Genomic DNA, 19631 nt, shown 5'->3' with positions numbered 1-19631 from the left:
TGAGAATTGATAACAATGATCAATAATCCTTCCAAAATACCACATTAAGACACCAAGACCTTGAGGAATACCATAAAAAAAGCCATGCTGTGATTTGGTATCAAAAACTTTTGACATTTGGAGATTTCTGCAAGAATTGCATTTTTTGGCAATCGGATGGCGAGCGCTTCTGTTGTGTAAACTGCTCAGAAACCCCCTTATTGTCAGTCTAGCTAGGAAAAGCCATCCATCCTCTGAATGCTCTAGGTCTCTAGTTTGTGACTGTAAAGTTTCATAAGGCTGTGATTATCCTAGAGGTCACCACAGGTCATTTAATACAGTGAGGTCAAGTTTACAAAAATGGTCTCACTACAATTAAATGACACATCATTACCACTGAATACAGTTGGGCTCATTGGATCCACAAGAGTCTCAGCTTGACAGTGATACCCAATTTATGTGATTCAAGACTGTTTAGGGACCCCAGTATGCAGAAATATTCAAATACACCATTTTAGAATAGGAGACAATAATACATTTATACTGCATGTGATTATCATAAAGTGGGCATGTCTGTAAAGGGGAGACTCGTGGGTACCCATAGAACCAATTTTCATCACATATCTTGAGGTCAGAGGTCAAGGGACCCCTTTGAAAATGGCCATGCCAGTTTTTCCTCGCCAAAATTTAGCGAACTTCATAGTGTTATTTAGCATTCTTCCCGACAAGCTAGCATGACATGCTTGGTACAAGTGGATTCCTGAGGTTTTATATGATACCAGTATCTTCACTCTAGCTTTAAAACTACAGGAGATGACAGGCTGATATCTACCCGTCAGTCACACACCGGTAATATTGTGTATTGTTGTAAAAAAGGGAGGAACAGAACAGTGATGTCGTTTACCAAACATGGCAGGTTTAATTACTTCCCCCCTGCAAGTTCCTGTATGATCTACAAGTTATGTAATCACAAATTATCCAATTCCACTTCCATTTCCAAGGACCTCGGGACTCCGGGGATTGTAACACTTAAGCAGTGTTAAAGCGGCACAATCAGAGAGGCCTGAAACCAACGCCGCCGCCGCCCCTCCCTCCCACGTCCTCCGCTGGGACGCCGGTGTTTACCGCCCGGAGTGGCTGGAAATTAATTGGCTCCTTGAGCTGCTGTACATTCGCCCTGTCAGTGCGATGGCTTCCCCTCATTGCGCTGTCACTTTAAGTCGAAGTGTATTAATGGACTGTGTGGGCCATTGATTCCTAATTCCTCTCGACGCTGACATCGGGGATAAATATTGCGCGGCACGGTCGTCTTCGGGCTTATTGTAATCAGCATTGTTATTGATCGGCTGCCCGAACCCCCCCAGAAGTAATCTATTTTAAATACACTCTCAGTAAAAGCGGGGGACCCAGCATTGTTGGCGAGGAACAAGGCGAGGGGACTACTTTGGAAAAAAAAAGAGCGACACAGGATAAGGAAGTGTCCCGAACTGCGGGATAAAAGAGAACATCCAAACAGACTGACAGATAGAAATATTACCGAGAGTCACGAGGAATGCTGGGTGAAATATGTCTTGTCTCGGCGTATCGGTGGTCTCCGGGTGGTCTCTGTCAGCGCGTGTGTGTCTACGCGTCTGTCTCCGCGAGGCCGGCGGATGATGGATGAGGGCTCCGCCAGCGGCGAGCCAGACGTCGGCGCGATCGATTTATCCTCACATTTGTCTGGTAGGAGGAGGAGGAGGAGGCGGCGGCGCGGGGCGACGAGCAATTCAACACCTCGATATGTGCCCACACACACACACACATATATATATATGGTGTTTTCACTGTAAGTATTTTCAAATGGACAATGATTCGCCAGCGGAGGCGTGGGCCTTGGTTTGAAATCTTTCATTGTCTGCTGAGCACAATGACTGCCTCCCTCCTCATCAAGGTGTTTTTATTGATCCGGGCTGCAAAGTGGCATCCACTTGTTTAACATCCAGTCTAATGCACTTCAATTGGCCCGGCCTTGCCTGTCTGGCTCAGAGGAGAGAGGAGTGTGTGTCCATGAAGGCGTGATGACACTTGTGTGTGAGGGAAAAGGTGACATGTGTGTATTATTTTTCGCACACGTGAGGTTTTTGAGTCCTTGCTCCGTCCAGCCCATTGAACAACGGATTAACACCGCAAAGCAAACTTACCGTTCTCTCTCTCTCGCTCAAGGTTTTGTTGTTTCTTCCCCCCGTTTACTTGCTTTGCTCGTCAGGTGTTCATAACCAACGTTAACAAATTGGAAGGACACGCATTGTTCTCGCTGCCTGGCCAATCTTGAAAATGGCCCCAATTACCAGGGGGGACGAGGAGGCGACATGTCAGAGACCCAATCTCAGTTATGACAGAACACGATTACACTTGAGTCGGGACAAGAAGTAGACGCTGATGTTAACACACTTTTATAGCCTGTTGTATCTTCTAGTTGTGCTTGGTCCAGTAACAGTGGAGAGAAATACACTCGGGAGATAAGCATATTGTCCCAGCCCTAATTGAAAGGCAAACATTTCTAATAAGGAATTGTCTGTAGTTTTCACCCTGCATCCTGTGACTGTTGACGTGGTAATAGTGTAATAACAGCTGAAATGTTCTGTACTTGGAGTCCTTGATTCGAGAGGCTGTTCTGCTGCATTTTTCACTTGTCAAAAGTTAATATTTCTGACTTTTCTGACATCTCTGGATTGCTATAAAACCTTCTGTCTCCTAGAGTCGTATATATGAGGTATGATAACGATGAAAGATTGAATCTAAATGTTTGGTGGGTGTGCGGAAATGATGATGACAGTTATGACAATAATTTTATGTTAGGGCTGACATTTGCCGCATCGACGATCTCAGACTGCTGCGATCACGGGATATGAAATGATAAACGGCTTCAAGAGAAGATTCATAGTCGTCTCACCTTTCTCTCCTTCTCTCTCTCTCTCTCTCTCCGTCTAACTCAGGGGATGATGTACCTGGAGGAGAGGAGGCTGGTCCACAGGGACCTGGCGGCGCGGAACGTGCTGGTGAAGTCGCCCAATCACATCAAGATCACCGACTTCGGCCTGGCGCGGCTGCTGGACGCCGACGAGAAGGAGTACAACGCGGACGGGGGCAAGGTTGGTGTAAGTGGAGGCGTGAGCATGTTTCGGTGTGTGTGCAGGACTTAACCCAGCAACCTGACAGCGGTTTAACACACAGGGCAGCTTTTATAAAAACAGTTGACATAAGTAGTAAATACTGCAAACAGAAAGTAATAAAACAAAAGGTCTTTGCTCCAGGGCTTAAGTATTTGTGTGTCTCTGAATGTGTGTGTGCATCTATGTAGCACTGTAAAGTCTGACTTTAAACTAGTAAATAAGATTATAATCTACTTTAAAATTAGTAAATAAGATTATAACCTACTCAGTTTAGTAAATAAAATGTAAAAAATAAATAATTTTTTTTTTAGTATTTGGTAAATTAATTGTCAAAAAATAAAGACATTTTTGTTGAGTATTTAGTATATAAAATGTCAAAATAAAGACATTTTTGTTTAGTATCTAGTATATAAAATGTCAAAAATAAAGACATTTTTATTTAGTATTTAGTATATAAAATGTCAAAAATAAAGACATTTTTGTTTAGAATTTAGTATATAAAATGTAAAAAAATAAAGACATTTTTGTTTAGTATTTAGTATATAAAATGTCAAAAATAAAGACATTTTTATTTAGTATCTAGTATATAAAATGTCAAAAATAAAGACATTTTTGTTTAGTATCTAGTATATAAAATGTCAAAAATAAAGACATTTTTATTTAGTATCTAGTATATAAAATGTCAAAAATAAAGACATTTTTGTTTAGTATCTAGTATATAAAATGTTACAAATAAAGACATTATATATATATAGTATATATATATATATATGAATGAATGATAATTGCCTTATATAGTATATATATATATATATATATATATCCTATATATATATATGTACAGTATATATAATGTATTAAAAAATTATCTTTTTTCCAATTCTTATTTTTTTATAATTTGTATTATGTATTATTTTTATTATGTTTAATTTGCGAACATGAAAGTGTAACCTCAGATCAAATCAAAAAGAAGATAGTTTGTCTTTTCCTATTTCTCATCAGACATTTTCGATTTGGAGATCTTAACAAAACAGAAATGAACGTATTCGATGTGTCATGCAGTGACATCTTTACCAATTGCAGAGCTGTGTTGGTCAGGCAAAGTCTGGTGAACTTCAATAATATACAATTTAGAAGCACTTCATCCAAACAAATAATGCTGCCTCACTTCCAATCAGTTTGTTTTGTTTGGGGACCCGGACTACATTAATCAGAAGCCCCTTCTCTTTCCCTCGCTTGAGACTTGCTGTGCAAATTGTCCTGATCAACTCCCTTTATTAAATTGGCTTGTTCATTGCTGCATCTGTTCAGCTGGAGGCCTGAAGGTAGCCACCGCATCTTGAGTTGGAACTGTGGGCAGATAAAGAATAAAGTATTTTCATGAATACGACCATCTGATTGATTTGACTCCATGTGGGTATTCGCCGAAGCCTTGATGAATGAGAGCTGTTGTCAGCAGATATACATGTACGCCATAAAAATAGATGCGCCACGAGAGATAAATCAACAGAGACGAAGGTGGAACACATTTCCAACCTGAAGCATTTCATTTCCCCTCTTCCTGTTCATTTCCCTGAAGAGCGAGCGCGTGTGTCAGGCTGTATTTCAAATGACCGATACATGTGTGTGCATATGTGCGTTCACACGCAAGAGGCCAGATAATTGCCTTGTTCAGTGGGCTCTGCGGCTGAAAATTCCCCCCTACAGTCAATATGGAAATCATATGGCAGTTAGGAAAAGGGACGTATGCCGTTGTCCTTGTCAGGAATGTCAAAGGGTTCGTTTTTATTACTATCTCACGCACTGCCTGCTGTAAACCTACCGGCTACCGAGATAATGGGAGACAATTGGCCAATACAATCTCATTTAGTAGCTTAAAAAGCACGCTCGCTATTGATGGTCCCTGGGTTGGACTGAAGCTAATCAATCACGGTACTTGAGTAATATTGATCAAAGCAAAAGGCACCGTCGATTCGCCAATATCTCACAAACGCTGGATTAAAAGAAATGGCAAAATAGCATGATGGAAAATTCTTCATTTCAGGTGTAAATAGATAGCTTCTAATTCACATTTTCCAGCTTGTTTCAAGTCATGACAGGCAAGTTCAAAGTCAAGCCCAGATTAAGACAGGCAAGTCCTAAGTAAGTCCCATATTAATACAGGCAAGTCCCAAGTCAAGACAGGCAAGTCCCAAGTCAAGTCCCAAGTTAAGACAGGCAAGTCCGGAGTATAGTCCCAATTCAAGTCCTAAGTCCAGACAGGCCAGTCCCAAGTCAAGTCCCAAGTCAAGACAGGTCAGTCCTAGGCTAAGTCCCAAGTTAAGACAGGCAAGTCCCAAGTTAAGTCCTAAGTCAAGACAGGCAAGTCCTAAGTCCCAAGTTAAGACAGGCAAGTCCGGAGTATAGTCCCAATTCAAGTCCTAAGTCAAGACAGGCCAGTCCTAAGTAAAGTCTCAAGTTAAGACAGGCAAGTCCCGAGTTAAATCCCAAGTCATGTCCCAAGCCAAGACAGGCCAGTCCTAAGTAAAGTCCCTAGTCAATACAGGCAAGTCCTAAGTCCCAAGTTAAGACAGGCAAGTCCCGAGTTAAATCCCAAGTCATGTCCCAAGTTAAGACAGGTAAGTCCCAAGTCAAGTCCCAAGTCAAGACAGGCAAGTCCCGAGTTAAATCCCAAGTCATCTCCCAAGTCAAGGCAAGCAAGTCCCAAGTCAAGTCCCAAGTCAAGACTGACAAGTCCCAATAATGTGAGACAATTGGCCAATACAATCTCATCTAGTGCCTTAAAGAGCATGCCTCGCTATTGATGGTCTCTGGGTTGGACTGAAGCTAATCAGTCACGGTACTTGAGTAATATTGAGCAAGGCAGAAAGCACCGTCGATTCGCCAATATCTCACAAACGCTAGATTTAAAGAAATGGCAAAATATCATGATGGAAAGTTCTTCAATTCAGGTGTAAATAGATAGCTTCTAATTCAGATTTTCTAGCTTGTTTAATCATAAAACCCTCATCTTTATGCATCCATACCTCTCTCCTCAGATGCCCATTAAATGGATGGCTCTGGAATGCATCCACTACAGGAAGTTCACCCATCAGAGTGACGTGTGGAGTTACGGTGGGTGCTGAATGTATTATCTGTATGTGTGGACGTCACTGTCTGTTGTGCTCACATCTGTGGGAGGAAAGAAGTCAGTGACCTGAAATCCTGTTTTCCTTTATTTGCATTTTTATCTTTCTGCTTATCTTGTTGCTCTCTGGCTCTTTGTCTCACCTCCCCGTCTCTCCCTGTCCGTCTTGTCCTTATCCTCCAGGAGTGACCATCTGGGAGCTGATGACATTCGGAGGGAAACCGTACGACGGCATCCCCACGCGGGAGATCCCAGACATCCTGGAGAAAGGGGAGCGTCTGCCCCAGCCGCCCATCTGCACCATTGATGTCTACATGGTGATGGTGAAATGTGAGGAAACACACGTACACACACTGACAAACCAGACGCGTATACAAAATCTGGTTTATAGGTATAGGATGACGGAGTGGTATCCATCTTCCAGAGGTGGGACCAAGTCATTGTTTTGCAAGTCACAAGTAAGTTTCAAGTCTTTGCACTCAAGTCCCAAGTCAAGACAAGCAAGTCTTGAGTCATGTCCCAAGTCAAGACAGGCAAGTTCCAAGTCAAGACAAGCAAGTCTCGAGTCTTGTCCCAAGTCAAGACAGGCAAGTCCTAAGTAAAGTCCCAAGTCAAGACAGGCAAGTCCTAAGTTCCAGGTTAAGACAGGCAAGTCCCAAGTCAAGTGGGGCAAGTCTCGAGTCAAGTCCCAAGTCAAGACAGGCAAGTCCCGAGTCAAGACAGGCAAGACCCAAGTTAAGACAGGCAAGTCCCAAGTCAAGACAGGCGAGTCTTGAGTCAAGTCCCAAGTCAAGACAGGCAAGTCCCAAGTCAAGTGGGGCAAGTCTCGAGTCAAGTCCCAAGTCAAGACAGGCAAATCCTGACTCAAGACAGGCAAGTCTCGATTCAAGTCCCAAGTCAAGACAGGCAAGTCTCGAGTCAAGTCCCAAGTCAAGACAGGCAAGTCTCGAGTCAAGTCCCAAGTCAAGACAGGCAAGTCTCGAGTCAAGTCCCAAGTCAAGACAGGCATGTCTCGAGTCAAGTTCCAAGTCAAGACAGGCAAGTCTCGAGTCAAGTCCCAAGTCAAGACAGGCATGTCTCGAGTCAAGTCCCAAGTCAAGACAGGCATGTCTCGAGTCAAGTCCCAAGTCAAGACAGGCAAGTCTCAAGTCAAGTCCCAAATCAAGGCAGGCAAGTACCAAGTCAGACTACCAAGTCCCAAAGTCAAGTCCCAAGTCAAGACAGGCAGGGTTCCCAGTCAAGTCCCAAGTCGTAAACTTTGAGTTTCGAGTCCTAAACAAGTCACAATGCGCTCTTCACCAAATGTAATGCCATTTCAACAACAGAGTAACAGGAGCCAACTGGCATCTCTGATGCTGTTGGAGTTAAATCTGGTACCGGGTAGTTGATCGTCTTTGTGCGCACACTTTTTAAAATAACATACTTTTAATCTTTGGGCTTTAATCTTTGGGCTTGGGGGAAGTTATCAAGTATTTTCAAGTCAAATGGCTCAAGTCCAAATTAAGTCACGAGTCACTGGTGTTAAATTCTAAATCTAGGATGCAAGTCTTTTTGCGATTTTGTCAAGTTTAGTCTTAAGTCATCAAATTTGTGACTCGAGTCTGACTCGAGTTCACACCCTTGTAATCTTCTCATCGAGCTCTCGGCAAGAAACCAAATAAACATTTTTCCCAAAATGTCTAACTATTCATTTAACTGAGATGAAATAACCAGATGTGAATGTTCATGTTTAGCCATTAAATACCTGAAGAATACTTTCAATCACATTGATACAAAAATCCTCTAAATGCAATATCAATAACAGTCGATGATAAAAAAAAAACATTACCTACAATGGCCTAATACCTCCAGAGATATTAAAGATAGTACCTTAGTATAAACAGAATACAGGTACATATTACCAAATTGTACATCCATCCATCAAATAATTTGAACATTAAAGTTAGTCATCAGTGAAATAGAAAAAGCATATCACCCATTTGTAAACATAATTGCCTCAGCTACAGGTGGCAGCATTAAAGACAATGTTACAGAGCAGCACACTGAGCGTTGTGGAGCCCATAATCTTATTTTTAAATCATGTTTATACACCGCTCCGGCTCAGTTTGAGGTGTCACAGATGAGTTGTGGTTTAATAAAAAGGGTTCATATTTTTAATATGCATCTGGTAAGGTGTTATCTGAGCTCAGGGGCTTCGACTCAAGGCTGGGAGAGAAGTTGATATGTAAAGAGAAAACAATCCAGAGGAAGAAACTAATGAGACGCTGGTTTATGGTCTGCAACGTGCGGGCGCTCGTCCTCGCCGGGGACTCTGCCCACATCCTTGTTCGTGTCATCCTCCATCTGGACCGCCACACCTCCCTCCCAGCCGACGTACCTCAACTCGTCCAAAAACCCGCCTCCTCTTCATCCTCCCCAAATTCTCCCATCTTGCGCTCCCTCCCCCCCTGGCTGGATTCAGAGCCCTGGTTCTGGTGTTCATGGCTACGGAGGGATATACCCTCCCATATTTCCAGGAAACGGTCCAGACATATATGCCAATCCATGCTATGAGATCTGCCAGCTGACGGCTATTTGGCGATCCTTTTCCTCGCACCAGTCTGGTCATCGCTCCACCCTGAACCCAGCTATGGTGGAGTTTCTGTCTTCTGGTAGTGGCGGAAAATCTCATAAAAACTTCTCCCACGCCGACATTTCCCCCCCCTGCCATTGCAGTTCTTGGGTCTTTTTTTGTTGCACAAATATTTTATCTGCACTATGAATATGCTTCTTATTATTGGCTGCTTGTATCTTTATGAAACTTATTCTACTGGTGCGCCACGCAACAGCAGCGAGCGCTTAAAAATGCCAAATGTGTTGAAAGAGAATGATGTGATCCAGCTTGAAGCTCGATATCAAAACATATTCCCATGACGGAGAAAATGTTAATCCGATCCGAAATGTCATGATATCTAATTGTTCTTTTTCCAAATGAAAAACTACTGCCAATGGCTTTTGACAGCACAGAAGCAACCATGAAAGCCCCTGCAGCCATTTAGCCTCATAACAATGCCAACTGATTTCTGTCTTTCTCCGCTGGAGGAGGAGAATACATTTTATGTGCTGTGTAAAATGTGTGGACAATAATGTTATAAATGTCGAGGTCAAAGGGGATTCCCTTAAAGGGATAGTTTAGGTGTTTTGATGTGGGGTTGTATGAGGTACTTATCTATAATAAACAGGAGTTACTGCACGGAACCAAAGCGATGTACTGCTGTGGACTGGGCCGGCAGCAAAGTGTATTTTAGACACCTACAAAATTATCAATATCAGTTAAAGTGTACGCTATATTTAGAATATTTTTGATGGATTTTTGGGGGACTGAAAAGCCATTATGTATGCTTTCGCCAAAGCAACCAGACTCCATTGAGAAAAACTGTAATTTTACCACGTAGAATACAGGAGTCTCCAGGGCCGGCTTAAGGCATTGGCCATATAGGCGGTTGCTTAGGGTGCCACCTTCTGGGGGGGGGCACTGTTATCCCTGTAGGCACCCTTCCTCATTTTCTTCATTGAGGTAAAAAAATTAACAAATAAATAAAGAAATACACTTTTGACTTTTGTTTTTAGTGGTCGGAAGACTAGAAAGTCCATTTACCATTCTTTCTCACACCAACAATATCAGGGACCAACTGTTTATTTATATTATAATACAGTTATTTATGTAATATATATGTGTTATTTATGAAAACAAAAAATCATAACTTTTGTCTTAAAACCATTGTGATGTCTGATGTGTGTTGCGGTTTACGGGGTCAGGGTTCTGGGGAGCTGAACCCTAACCCTAACCCTAGAGCAGCAGGGGGGGACTCAAAATCCAAATTTCGCCCAGGGTACCAAAAGGCCTAGAGCCAACCCTGGGAGTTGCTGGTCTGCCGCCGCCTCGATCAGTTAGATTGTTCGTAACACAAACAAACCAACTCCCGTGTTCTGCGTGGTAAAATTACAGTTTTTTTCAATGGAGTCTGGTGGCTTTGGCGAGAGTGCAGATGGATACAACGGCTTCAGTTTTCCATCAGAAAGGGCTGTCTGACGGCAAGGTAAACCTGCGAAAATATTCTAAATATAGCGCACACTTAAACTGATAGTGATTTTTTTAAGGTGGGCCTTTGTTTTAGGTGTCTAAAATACGTCTTTCTGCTGCCCCCATCCACAGCAGTACATTGCTTTGCTTCCGTGCTGGTACTGCTGTCTTTTTCTCCAAACTGGGGGCGTGCTGACCGCCATTTACTGTAGGTAATACACTGACTATGGATACGTACGTCATACAACCCCACTTCAATAACACCTGAACTATCCCTTTAACTTGCATGGGGGTTCACACATAGTCCTGATTTATTAGTAATGTTGAGGGCAGATTCTCCTGTAGTCAGTTTATCCCCTCTAATGCCGAGCAGCTTATCCCACACACACACCACAGGCACACAAAAGTTCCAGTGTACGTCAGCTCGAGCGTCACGGCGGTGATCAGAAATAGCCAAAGCGGGTCAAGCTCTGAGTCAAACTAGCAGGGAGGGTCACAGCGACACACCGCAAGCCAGGAGGAAGCTCGGCAATTGGCCGCATTAATTCTAATTACATGTTGACTGAGAGCCGTTGTTTGTGATTTGGTGCGCTGTCACACGGCGTGCCCCGCCGCCTCAGCGCCACCCCAATAAAGATGAAATGGAGTTTGATTGCTGGAGTAATTGCACCTCATTTAGGTAATGTGCCTGCGTGGGGCGCTAGAAGCGGAAATGAGATAAAGTGAGTGAAGAGTGTGGCAGGCAAAGTGACAAGAGAGAAGGTCAGGGTTTGTTTAAGGGGAACTTGGCTTCAGATCGACAGGAGGAAACATACCACGGACCGCATGAATGTAGTGAGGATGAACTATTATTTCTTGTCAGTGTGGTAGCCACTACATTTGAAAGGAAAGTGAAATGAAGCAATTATATTCTGCTGGTGATCCGCGGAACCTCCCTGTAGGATTGCTAGAGGCACCCAGACCTCACTGTTGTAGAATATGTAATGCAGACGCTGAAATCAGCAACTGTGTTTGCTTTGCTGTCTAATCTGAGCCGAGACACCACCTGGCCTCTCACCTCACCTGCAGGGGGCTTGCTGTGTTTACTGCAGCTGTGGCCTCAGGGAGAGAAAAGACACTTTTCCCTCTACCTTAATAACTATCTCCGAGTTGCCCTTGAGCAAGGCATGAATGTGTGAAACTTTGTTAAAGTGAACACTTGCTCATTCAGCGTTTTATTGTATTTGCTACAGAACTTCAATATGCATTCAACAAATATCGCCATCTTAAAGTGATAATCTCGAAGATTTTCATTTAAATAAATGTCTGTTAAAGGAACAATGTGTAACATTTCAGGGGATCTATTAACAGAAATGGAATATAATATTCATAACTATGTTTTCATCAGTGTATAATCACCTGAAACTAAGAATCGTTGTGTTTTCGTTAGCTTAGAATGAGCCCTTCATATCTGCATACGGAGCGGGTCCTCTTCATAGAGTTCGCCATGTTTCTACAGTAGCCCAGAAAGGACAAACCAAACACTGGCTCTAGAGAGAGCCTTTTGCGTTTTTACGTTACCTGAAGGCCACCGTAGTTCTCCGACACGCTTGTGAAACTGCGGTAACGTGAGAGTGCAAAACCGTGGTACCACCAGCCGCCGTCTGACTTTCGTTGCTCCTGAAGTATTGTTATTATGGTAAGGATGTTCTCTGAGCGAGGTGAACAGCGTTACCACGGTTTGGCACTCGACGGCTCACGTTAACGCAGTCTTGGAAATGGAGGAGTGAGCGGAGGGGTACTCAGATGGTTGCAATCTGCAACCACACCACTAGACTGTCTTTCACACCCATGCAATTTCCATATACAGTACACATCCTTAACGCCCTACCCTTCTCCATCTTCCTCTTTCCCCTCCCCAGGCTGGATGATTGACGCCGACAGCAGGCCGAAGTTCAAGGAGCTGGCTGCTGAGTTCTGCAGAATGGCCCGGGACCCCCAGCGGTACCTGGTCATCCAGGTGTGTTTGCCTCGACAGACTAGTCGGAGCACTCCATATAATAAGGCTCTGGTTGTTTTCTGTGGGTCATTTTTGAGTACACCATCCCGTTAAAAGTAATCCCATTGTTGCGCTGTTTAGGGAGACGATCGCATGAAGCTCCCCAGCCCCAACGACAGCAAGTTCTTCCAGAGCCTTCTGGACGAGGAGGACCTGAACGACTTCATGGACGCCGACGAGTACCTGGTGCCTCGAGGTTTCAACATGGCTCCTCCGTCGTACACGACCAGGCCTCGCGTCGACTCCAACAGAGTAAGGACACACACTGCTGCTTTAAAAACGACATTTCAAGGTGGTCAAAACTGCATGTGGGTACCCATAGAACCCATTTTTCATTCACATATCTTGAGGTCAGAGGTCAGTCGGTGGCGTTATTCAGCGTTCTTCCTGAAAAGCTAGCACGCCATTGTTGGTACCAATAGATTCCTGAGGTTTTCTAGTTCCATCAGTATATTCCCAATACAGCCTCCGAAAGACAGAATAGCGGCCGGGCCGTCAGAGGGCTTAATTACAAGCCTTCAGCTATAATGAAATACTTTAATATAATAACACATCATATCTCCTTAGAAAATTCTTTCGCTGATTTAACTTTAACCGCAAAATCTAATATTTTTTTTTTACCTCTCTGGTCAAAAGCTCACTGTCCTCTAGAAGTGCTCAAGGTGGTTAAGAACTTCTAATACACTGATGATTTTCCTCCGCTAATGGCTCACCTCCATCATTTCCATCCCCGCCGTGTGTGGCTTAAACCTCCCCAGGCCCCCCCGGTTTCATTACTCAGAGCTCCACGAGCAAATAACAGACGCTCTCTTAAAAATGCCGGCCACCGTTTACTAACGGACAATCGGCTTGTTTGCTCTGCAGCGTGCACCGCGTGCTGCCGGCTCTTGCGTCTTATGCACCTTTTACCCTCCGCGACCTACCCGGCTCTTTGTTCCCTTAACGAACAAACCCCAAAAAGAAAACACATCCTGCGTGTTCAAGGTCAGCGCCTCTATCATGAATTGAAACTCCTTTGATTATGCTGAAAAGCCCACACAGGGAAGTCATTGTTAAGAACCAGCGACTTTGCCACGGGAAGTTCAGGTTCCGCAGTCCGATACAGACGGTTATCTAATCTGGGCTGATTCGCTCTCACGCTCGTACTTGAAAAGAGGAGCGGATATAATGACCGGCTTTGAAGAAGGGATGAACAGAGAAGTTTGGAGGAGGGGGAAGTTGATGCAACGGAGGGAATACAGTGGGAGTAGGTTGACAGATAAAACCTTTTTGTTTGCTGTTTGTGTTTTGTAGCTCTGCTTCCTGTAATTGCCGCTGCAGTTGGCAAGAGCGTCGAGGAGAAGGCCCGGGTTAAACAGCCCCCGGCAAGCCAACGCGGCACCACAAGAAGCCCTTTGCTTCACATGTCATGTTTTGTGTTTTCTTGTGGGGGGTTTTTATTCTTTTTCAAGGTTCAGGTGTTCGAATCGTGGCTCTGCCTCGCTGCCCTTTCGCAGTCCCCTAAAGGCTGATGACTCCACTGTCAGAACTTTGTTGGAGAATAATACCCTCAACAGGCAGCCGCACGGGTTAAAAGTCTCACTTCCTTCGCCGTAGGTGGCGCACAAACCGGCTTAGACTGACTCAGACTTGGCGAATTTGTTGTGTTTCAATTGAACTATAGACATCTTTTAGTTTAGTTTGTTCAACAATATTCCATCTCTTTTATCACCAAATAGCTGCACAGTGTCATACAATACATGCAGTGGCGGATTAGGGTGCAAACATTTCACATATAAGAATATACAGTGTAAAGTGTAGAAGTTCAAACAAAACAAAACTAAATGAAAATGGATGAATATTAGTTTATGCCAGAGATTCGGACACCAGGTTCACACCAGAGGGGCGAATTATTCCGTTTTCTTTCATGGGAGTTAAAGGTAAAATCAAATGTTTAACATAAAAATGCTGTTGCAATGTGAGACAAAGTCTTTGAAACTCCAGACCCCCCACTTTGATTTCGAAATCCTCCCTTTTTTTAAGGTCTCAAGGTTGGCAAGTATGCCCCTTAGGCTGCAGCCAGGACCAGCCTGTGCATTAATCCACCCCAGAACACAAGCATCAAAGTCCCCCCCGTGTGGTTTAGAGCAAACAGACAGACAAATTGTCACTCTCCACAACCCTCTCTTTGCCTCAGAACCAGTTTGGCTATCGAGACGGCGGCCCAAACCCCGCAGAGGCTTCCATGGCGGGCGCCCAAGCCTGCGCCAACCAGGAAGCCGCAGGCGGACCGGGTCCAGCCCTCGAGGACCAGCGCTGTAACGGGAGCCTGCATAAGAAGAGCCTGAGCCAGGCTGGCGGAGAGGACAGCGGGGGCCAGAGGTACAGCGCCGACCCCACCATCTTCTTGGGGGAGAGGGCGACCAGAGGGGACACCGACGAGGACGGATACATGACGCCCATGAAGGACAAGACCTCCTCGGGTAAGTTCATTTTCCAGAGCACCAGTTAAAAATAACTCCAGGTAGAAAGTCTGCAGCCCTGCAGGGCATTGAAAACATTTTAGGAGTTGTATTTAATCCACAGCATGGTGTAGATAATACTAAACTTTGAAATAAGCTCATTATCATCTATAAAACACCAATAATAAACTGCCATAGACATAAAAGTTGCTCTACACCGCAATCTTCTGTGCTGCTCCACAAAGAGAGAAACACAATTTAAATGTAAAACGAGTGCATCCTATATGTACTAGCACACCTCTTCTCTGTTCTGTCATCTCTCCGTTCATTCACAGAGTAAATACGATCTTCTGTAGTATATCCCGCCTGTCATTTTGCCTGTTCATTTCACTCCATTCCATTGATTAAAATTCCGACCCGGTTTCCGTCAACGGTGTATGTCAGCTACTACACAGTCATGTTTTGCCTTTGATCATAATTCAGTCCATCAGCCGCGCTCTCGCGCTACCGTCTTTGATTTTTGAGCAGCTCAAAATATAACAAAGCCCGCAGCAAAATGCATCTGATGCAATGTCAAGGAGCGGAAGAGTGGGCAAAATCAATAGGTTTCGCACCCCACTATTACAGCGCTTGGAAGCAGCAAAGAGGGGTCATTCGCTGGCATTTTCACCCCCGGCAGATGGAGTTTCCCGTGCCAAAGAACTGCTGGCATGTTGCCCGTCTTGTCCTGAGTGGCCGCCATTATCATCTCCATGTTCTCGCCTCATTAGCGCCCGTTCTCTTACTCTCTTTCATTCCTTTTGTTTTCTCGTCTCTTGATTTGATTTTTTGTTTATCTGTCTTATTTACTTCTTTTCTCTTCTTCTCCACTTTCCCTTCCCTCCCTTCCTCCCTTTTTCTGATCCGTGCTGCAGAGTATCTGAATCCCATTGAGGAAAACCCGTTTGTTTCGCGACGTAAGAACGGGGAGATCCATGCCTTGGATAACCCGGGCTACCACACCACACCCAATAGCCAGCCCAAAGGAGAGGACGAGTACATCAACGAGCCGCTATACCTCAACACCTTCCACAGCCCGTCTGATCTGGGCCTGGAGGCCCTGAGGAGAAACGGTCTGCCCCTACCCAACCAGCCCCCTTCTTCAGGCTCCCACCTCCCGCTTACTATCCAGACCAGCCTGCCCCACTACCCCCTCCCCGCGGCACAGCCCTCTCCATCTGGCATGCCTTGCCACCACGGCCCGCCGACCCACATCCTCCACGGCCACCACACCATCAAACCCGCAGGACAACCTGGCAATCCAGGTGGCGGACCCGCCAACCAGAGCCAAACGGGAACTACTGCCCAAGCCCAGGTGTGCCAGTCAGGCGCCGTGTCCACTTCGGCCACCATCGGGCACGGCAGCCTGCCGGCCTACCAGATCCACGCCACCACGCACTCGGCCGGCATGCTGAAGCACGCGCTGGCGTCAGGTAAAGTCAGCGGGAAAAAGCTGAAGGTGACCTTTGACAATCCAGAATACTGGCAGCACAGCTTGCCTCCCAAACCGTCCAACCAGGCCGCCCCCGAGGGCGCCCAGGGCGCCCAGGGCGGTTCCACCAACGCCAAGCTTTTCTATAAGCAGAACGGACACATACGGCCGGCGGTAGCTGAAAACCCAGAGTACATGTCTGAGTTTTCCCTGAAGTCTGGCACCGTCTTGCCGCCTCCACCCTACCGCCAGCGGAACACTGTGGTCTAAATCGTTCCACTTGTTCCTCAATGTGACTCTCGCCTCCAGCAACCCAGACATCCTCTCCGGTTCCACTGTTCCACGCAGCGGGGAGCACCACAACCAGAGCCCCCAACTCTTTTCCAAATAACGTGCCATCTGCTGTAGACTGTAGCGATATCAGGAGGTGGACCGAACCAAGCCAAGCAGACCCAACTCCCGCACCTTCACTATATCCAACCCAGTCCATTTCTGTCCTGTAGATAGAGACTCCATGTCACTGAGAACGTGAAGGTTACGGTACTTTTTCGGCGAACGACGGACACACAGCAGTGGACGCGTTGTCCCAGCGAGGTAGACCGCAATGGTGCCAAACGAGATGGATTCGGCTTCCGGGGACCTGAACTCACTGCAACGGACACACAGCAGTGGACGCGCTGTCCCAGCGAGGAAGACCACAATGGCGCCAAACGAGATGGATTCGGCTTTAGGGGACCTGAACTCACTGCCAGCCACTGCGGTGTCAGATTCATGGAACAAGATGTTTTATTATTTTTCCAGTATAAAAGTCTGAGGATGAACAATACGCTTCGAAGGGTTTCTGAAATAAGCAAACAGAGATGTCAAGATGTCTTGTTTTGTGAATGACCTTGTAGAGTGAAGCAAAATATGGAGGAAAATAGACTGAGAGGGTTTAGCCAGGACTTCCAGTAACATAAAAGACGGAGCGCTGAAAGCTCATCAATCATATTCAATGGTTTTTGCCTATAGGATTATACCGTCCATCAAATATGTGAAACTCATCTCATCTTTCTACTGTAACTGTGATACTGTGACGGCCAAAACTACAGTGTACGACCACGGACTTGCCTGAAAACACAGATCAACCGCTGTTTTGATGTTTTCGGTTGCTGTCTACTTGGAAAAGCTCATCAAAAGCAGCCTTTTTCCGAGCCAAAAGGGGATAAGGGGGTAAAAATACACTGTAATCATTTTTATAAACACTGGTTGCAGTGCTGAGAAGATGGATTTTTATACACTGGTTTCCCCATTCAGACCATGAAGCTAACTTGTAAAAAAGAGTGTGTTGCCACAAGAGTACAGATTCCTGTATCTGCTGAATAGCGTGATCCAGAAAGCAGCCGAACTCAAAATGGTGATTATAGAGGCAGAGAGTGAAGGGAGAAAGCGAAAACAAAAATCTACAGAGAGGGGAGGGAGAGTTCATACAAACCGCCTAATGAAGACCTCGAGGAATGAACAAGACAGCACCAGCAGAGCACAGGAAAACCAGACTACTTTTTGTGTGTGTTTATGTCAGTTTGAATGGAACGAGTGCGTGTGTTGTTCACATAATTGCCAGTTTGGCCCCATATCTGTGGAAAAAGAGTCAGTGATGACATGGTCGACAGTTCTTCAGTACCGCTGCTAACCAACAGTAAACTCAACGCTGGTCCGAACTCAAAGGTTTCCACCATATGACCGCTGAATCAAAAGCTCACTGAGTGGCCCAACGGCACCAAATTTCTGGGAGATTTTCATCATTTTAGGTGATAGCCTTGTTGTCCTCCGTTGGATTGGTTAAAGTCCGGAACCTGAGGCTTTATGAAGGATCGCTTGATGCAAAGAAAGTGATGGTTTTACGTTTTTTTAAAACTGTCACAGTAGCTGTGTTTCCATTCACATATTTTTATTTATATTTCGAAGTATCGCATTTGAAAAGCTGTATGGAAACGGCAAAGTTCGTCACAAGTTTTTACGCTCACTTGAGGTGGTTTTTGCTTTTGTCGAAAAAGAGTTGATGCGCTAAATTGATAATGGAAACGCCTTTGTTGAATAAATTCTGATGTAATGAACATTTAACTCAAATGAAGTCGCTTCTCCGATCTATATTTATATTGTCTTTGTCTCCATACAACATGAAACTTGGCCAATACTAGCTGACAGGAAAGAACAATTTAAACTTGCCCAATTGAAACAAATTCCTGAAGACCTCTCTCCATTATTCTTTGGTAGATCGGCCAAGCCGGCTCGTTTTGTTTCCGGTTCGCAACCTCTACTTCTTCTTCTACTTGGTTTACTTGCGGAATACAGCCATGCGTAAAGCCTATATTTCCAACTTCTGACCAAACTACGCTGTAGCCAAGTTTATTCGCTCCAAACTTTACACCAGTTGATGGAAACGCGTCTAATTCGCATTTCTTTTTTTGCAACATTTCAAAAGATGGCTTATAATTTGCTTGACATTGAATGGAAACATGGCTAGTGTTCATTTATAAGGAACATGACTGTTTTGTTAGCTTGGAACTAGTTCTTATAAAGGTATAAATCCAACCACTTTTTCTCTGGACCTACGCCTCTCTATGGCAGCAAATTTGGACCCAATACTGGTGTCCAATTTGTCCATTCATTAGTGGCACCTTGTAAATCAAGAGCATGTTGCAAGCCTGGTCACCCTGCAGTAGTGATTTATTTGGTTTGGTCTCAGGTGGCGAAGCGACCTGCACAATTTTCAACCATTATGTTATTTAATTTAGACAAATAATCACCAACAAAGATCAAAATCACACCTGTGTTCCCATTAGACTGCCTTTTAACCCTGTTTGCTCTTTGGCTGCTCCAAACTGTTTGATATTTTAAAGGACCTTATTGCCGAGAAGTCAGATCTGTTCTGGTCCTTGTCTCCTAGAAACTATGTTTATACTAGGGCTGTCAATCAATTAAAATATTTGATCGTGATTAATCACATTATTGTCCATAGTTAATCGTGATTAATCGCAAATGAATCACACATTTTGTATCTGTTCAAGGGAGATTTGTAAAGTATTTAATACTCTTATCAACATGGGAGTGGGCAAATATGCTGCTTTATGCAAATGTTTGTATATATTTATTATTGGAAATCAATCAACAACACAAAACAATGACAAATATTGTCCAGAAACCCTCACAGGTACTGCATTTAGCATAAAAACTATGCTCAAATCATAACATGACAAACAGCTGTCAGTGTGTCAGTGTGCTGACTCGACTATGACTTGCTACAAACTATGTGATTATCATAAAGTGGGCATGTCTGTAAAGGGGAAACTCGTGGGTACCCATAGAACCCATTTACAT

The 19631-nt window shown here is 44.5% G+C and overlaps 1 protein-coding gene across 6 annotated transcripts in view; it reads left to right on the top strand.

Annotated features, from left to right (window-relative positions):
• LOC119483764 (receptor tyrosine-protein kinase erbB-4-like) overlaps positions 1-19631 on the top strand; it is a 296368-nt gene that overhangs the window by 265747 nt on the left and 10990 nt on the right. For 3 of the 6 annotated variants that reach the window (XM_037762206.1, XM_037762205.1, XM_037762208.1), the window contains exons 21-27: positions 2955-3116; positions 6170-6245; positions 6442-6588; positions 12223-12320; positions 12441-12611; positions 14536-14821; positions 15715-19317. In XM_037762206.1, coding sequence (XP_037618134.1) covers positions 2955-3116; positions 6170-6245; positions 6442-6588; positions 12223-12320; positions 12441-12611; positions 14536-14821; positions 15715-16541 — 1767 coding nt within the window. In that variant the 3' untranslated portion in view covers positions 16542-19317. Of the gene's footprint in view, positions 1-2954; positions 3117-6169; positions 6246-6441; positions 6589-12222; positions 12321-12440; positions 12612-14535; positions 14822-15714; positions 19318-19631 lie in introns of those variants that run through there. The other 3 variants (XM_037762210.1, XM_037762209.1, XM_037762207.1) reach the window with 2 other exon arrangements.

Source organism: Sebastes umbrosus, chromosome 24 (assembly GCF_015220745.1).
Source record: "Sebastes umbrosus isolate fSebUmb1 chromosome 24, fSebUmb1.pri, whole genome shotgun sequence".
In the NCBI taxonomy this organism is placed as follows: Eukaryota; Metazoa; Chordata; class Actinopteri; order Perciformes; family Sebastidae; genus Sebastes; species Sebastes umbrosus.
The sequence above is the reverse complement of the archived record's forward strand: the minus strand, read 5'-3'. Positions and strand labels throughout refer to the sequence as shown.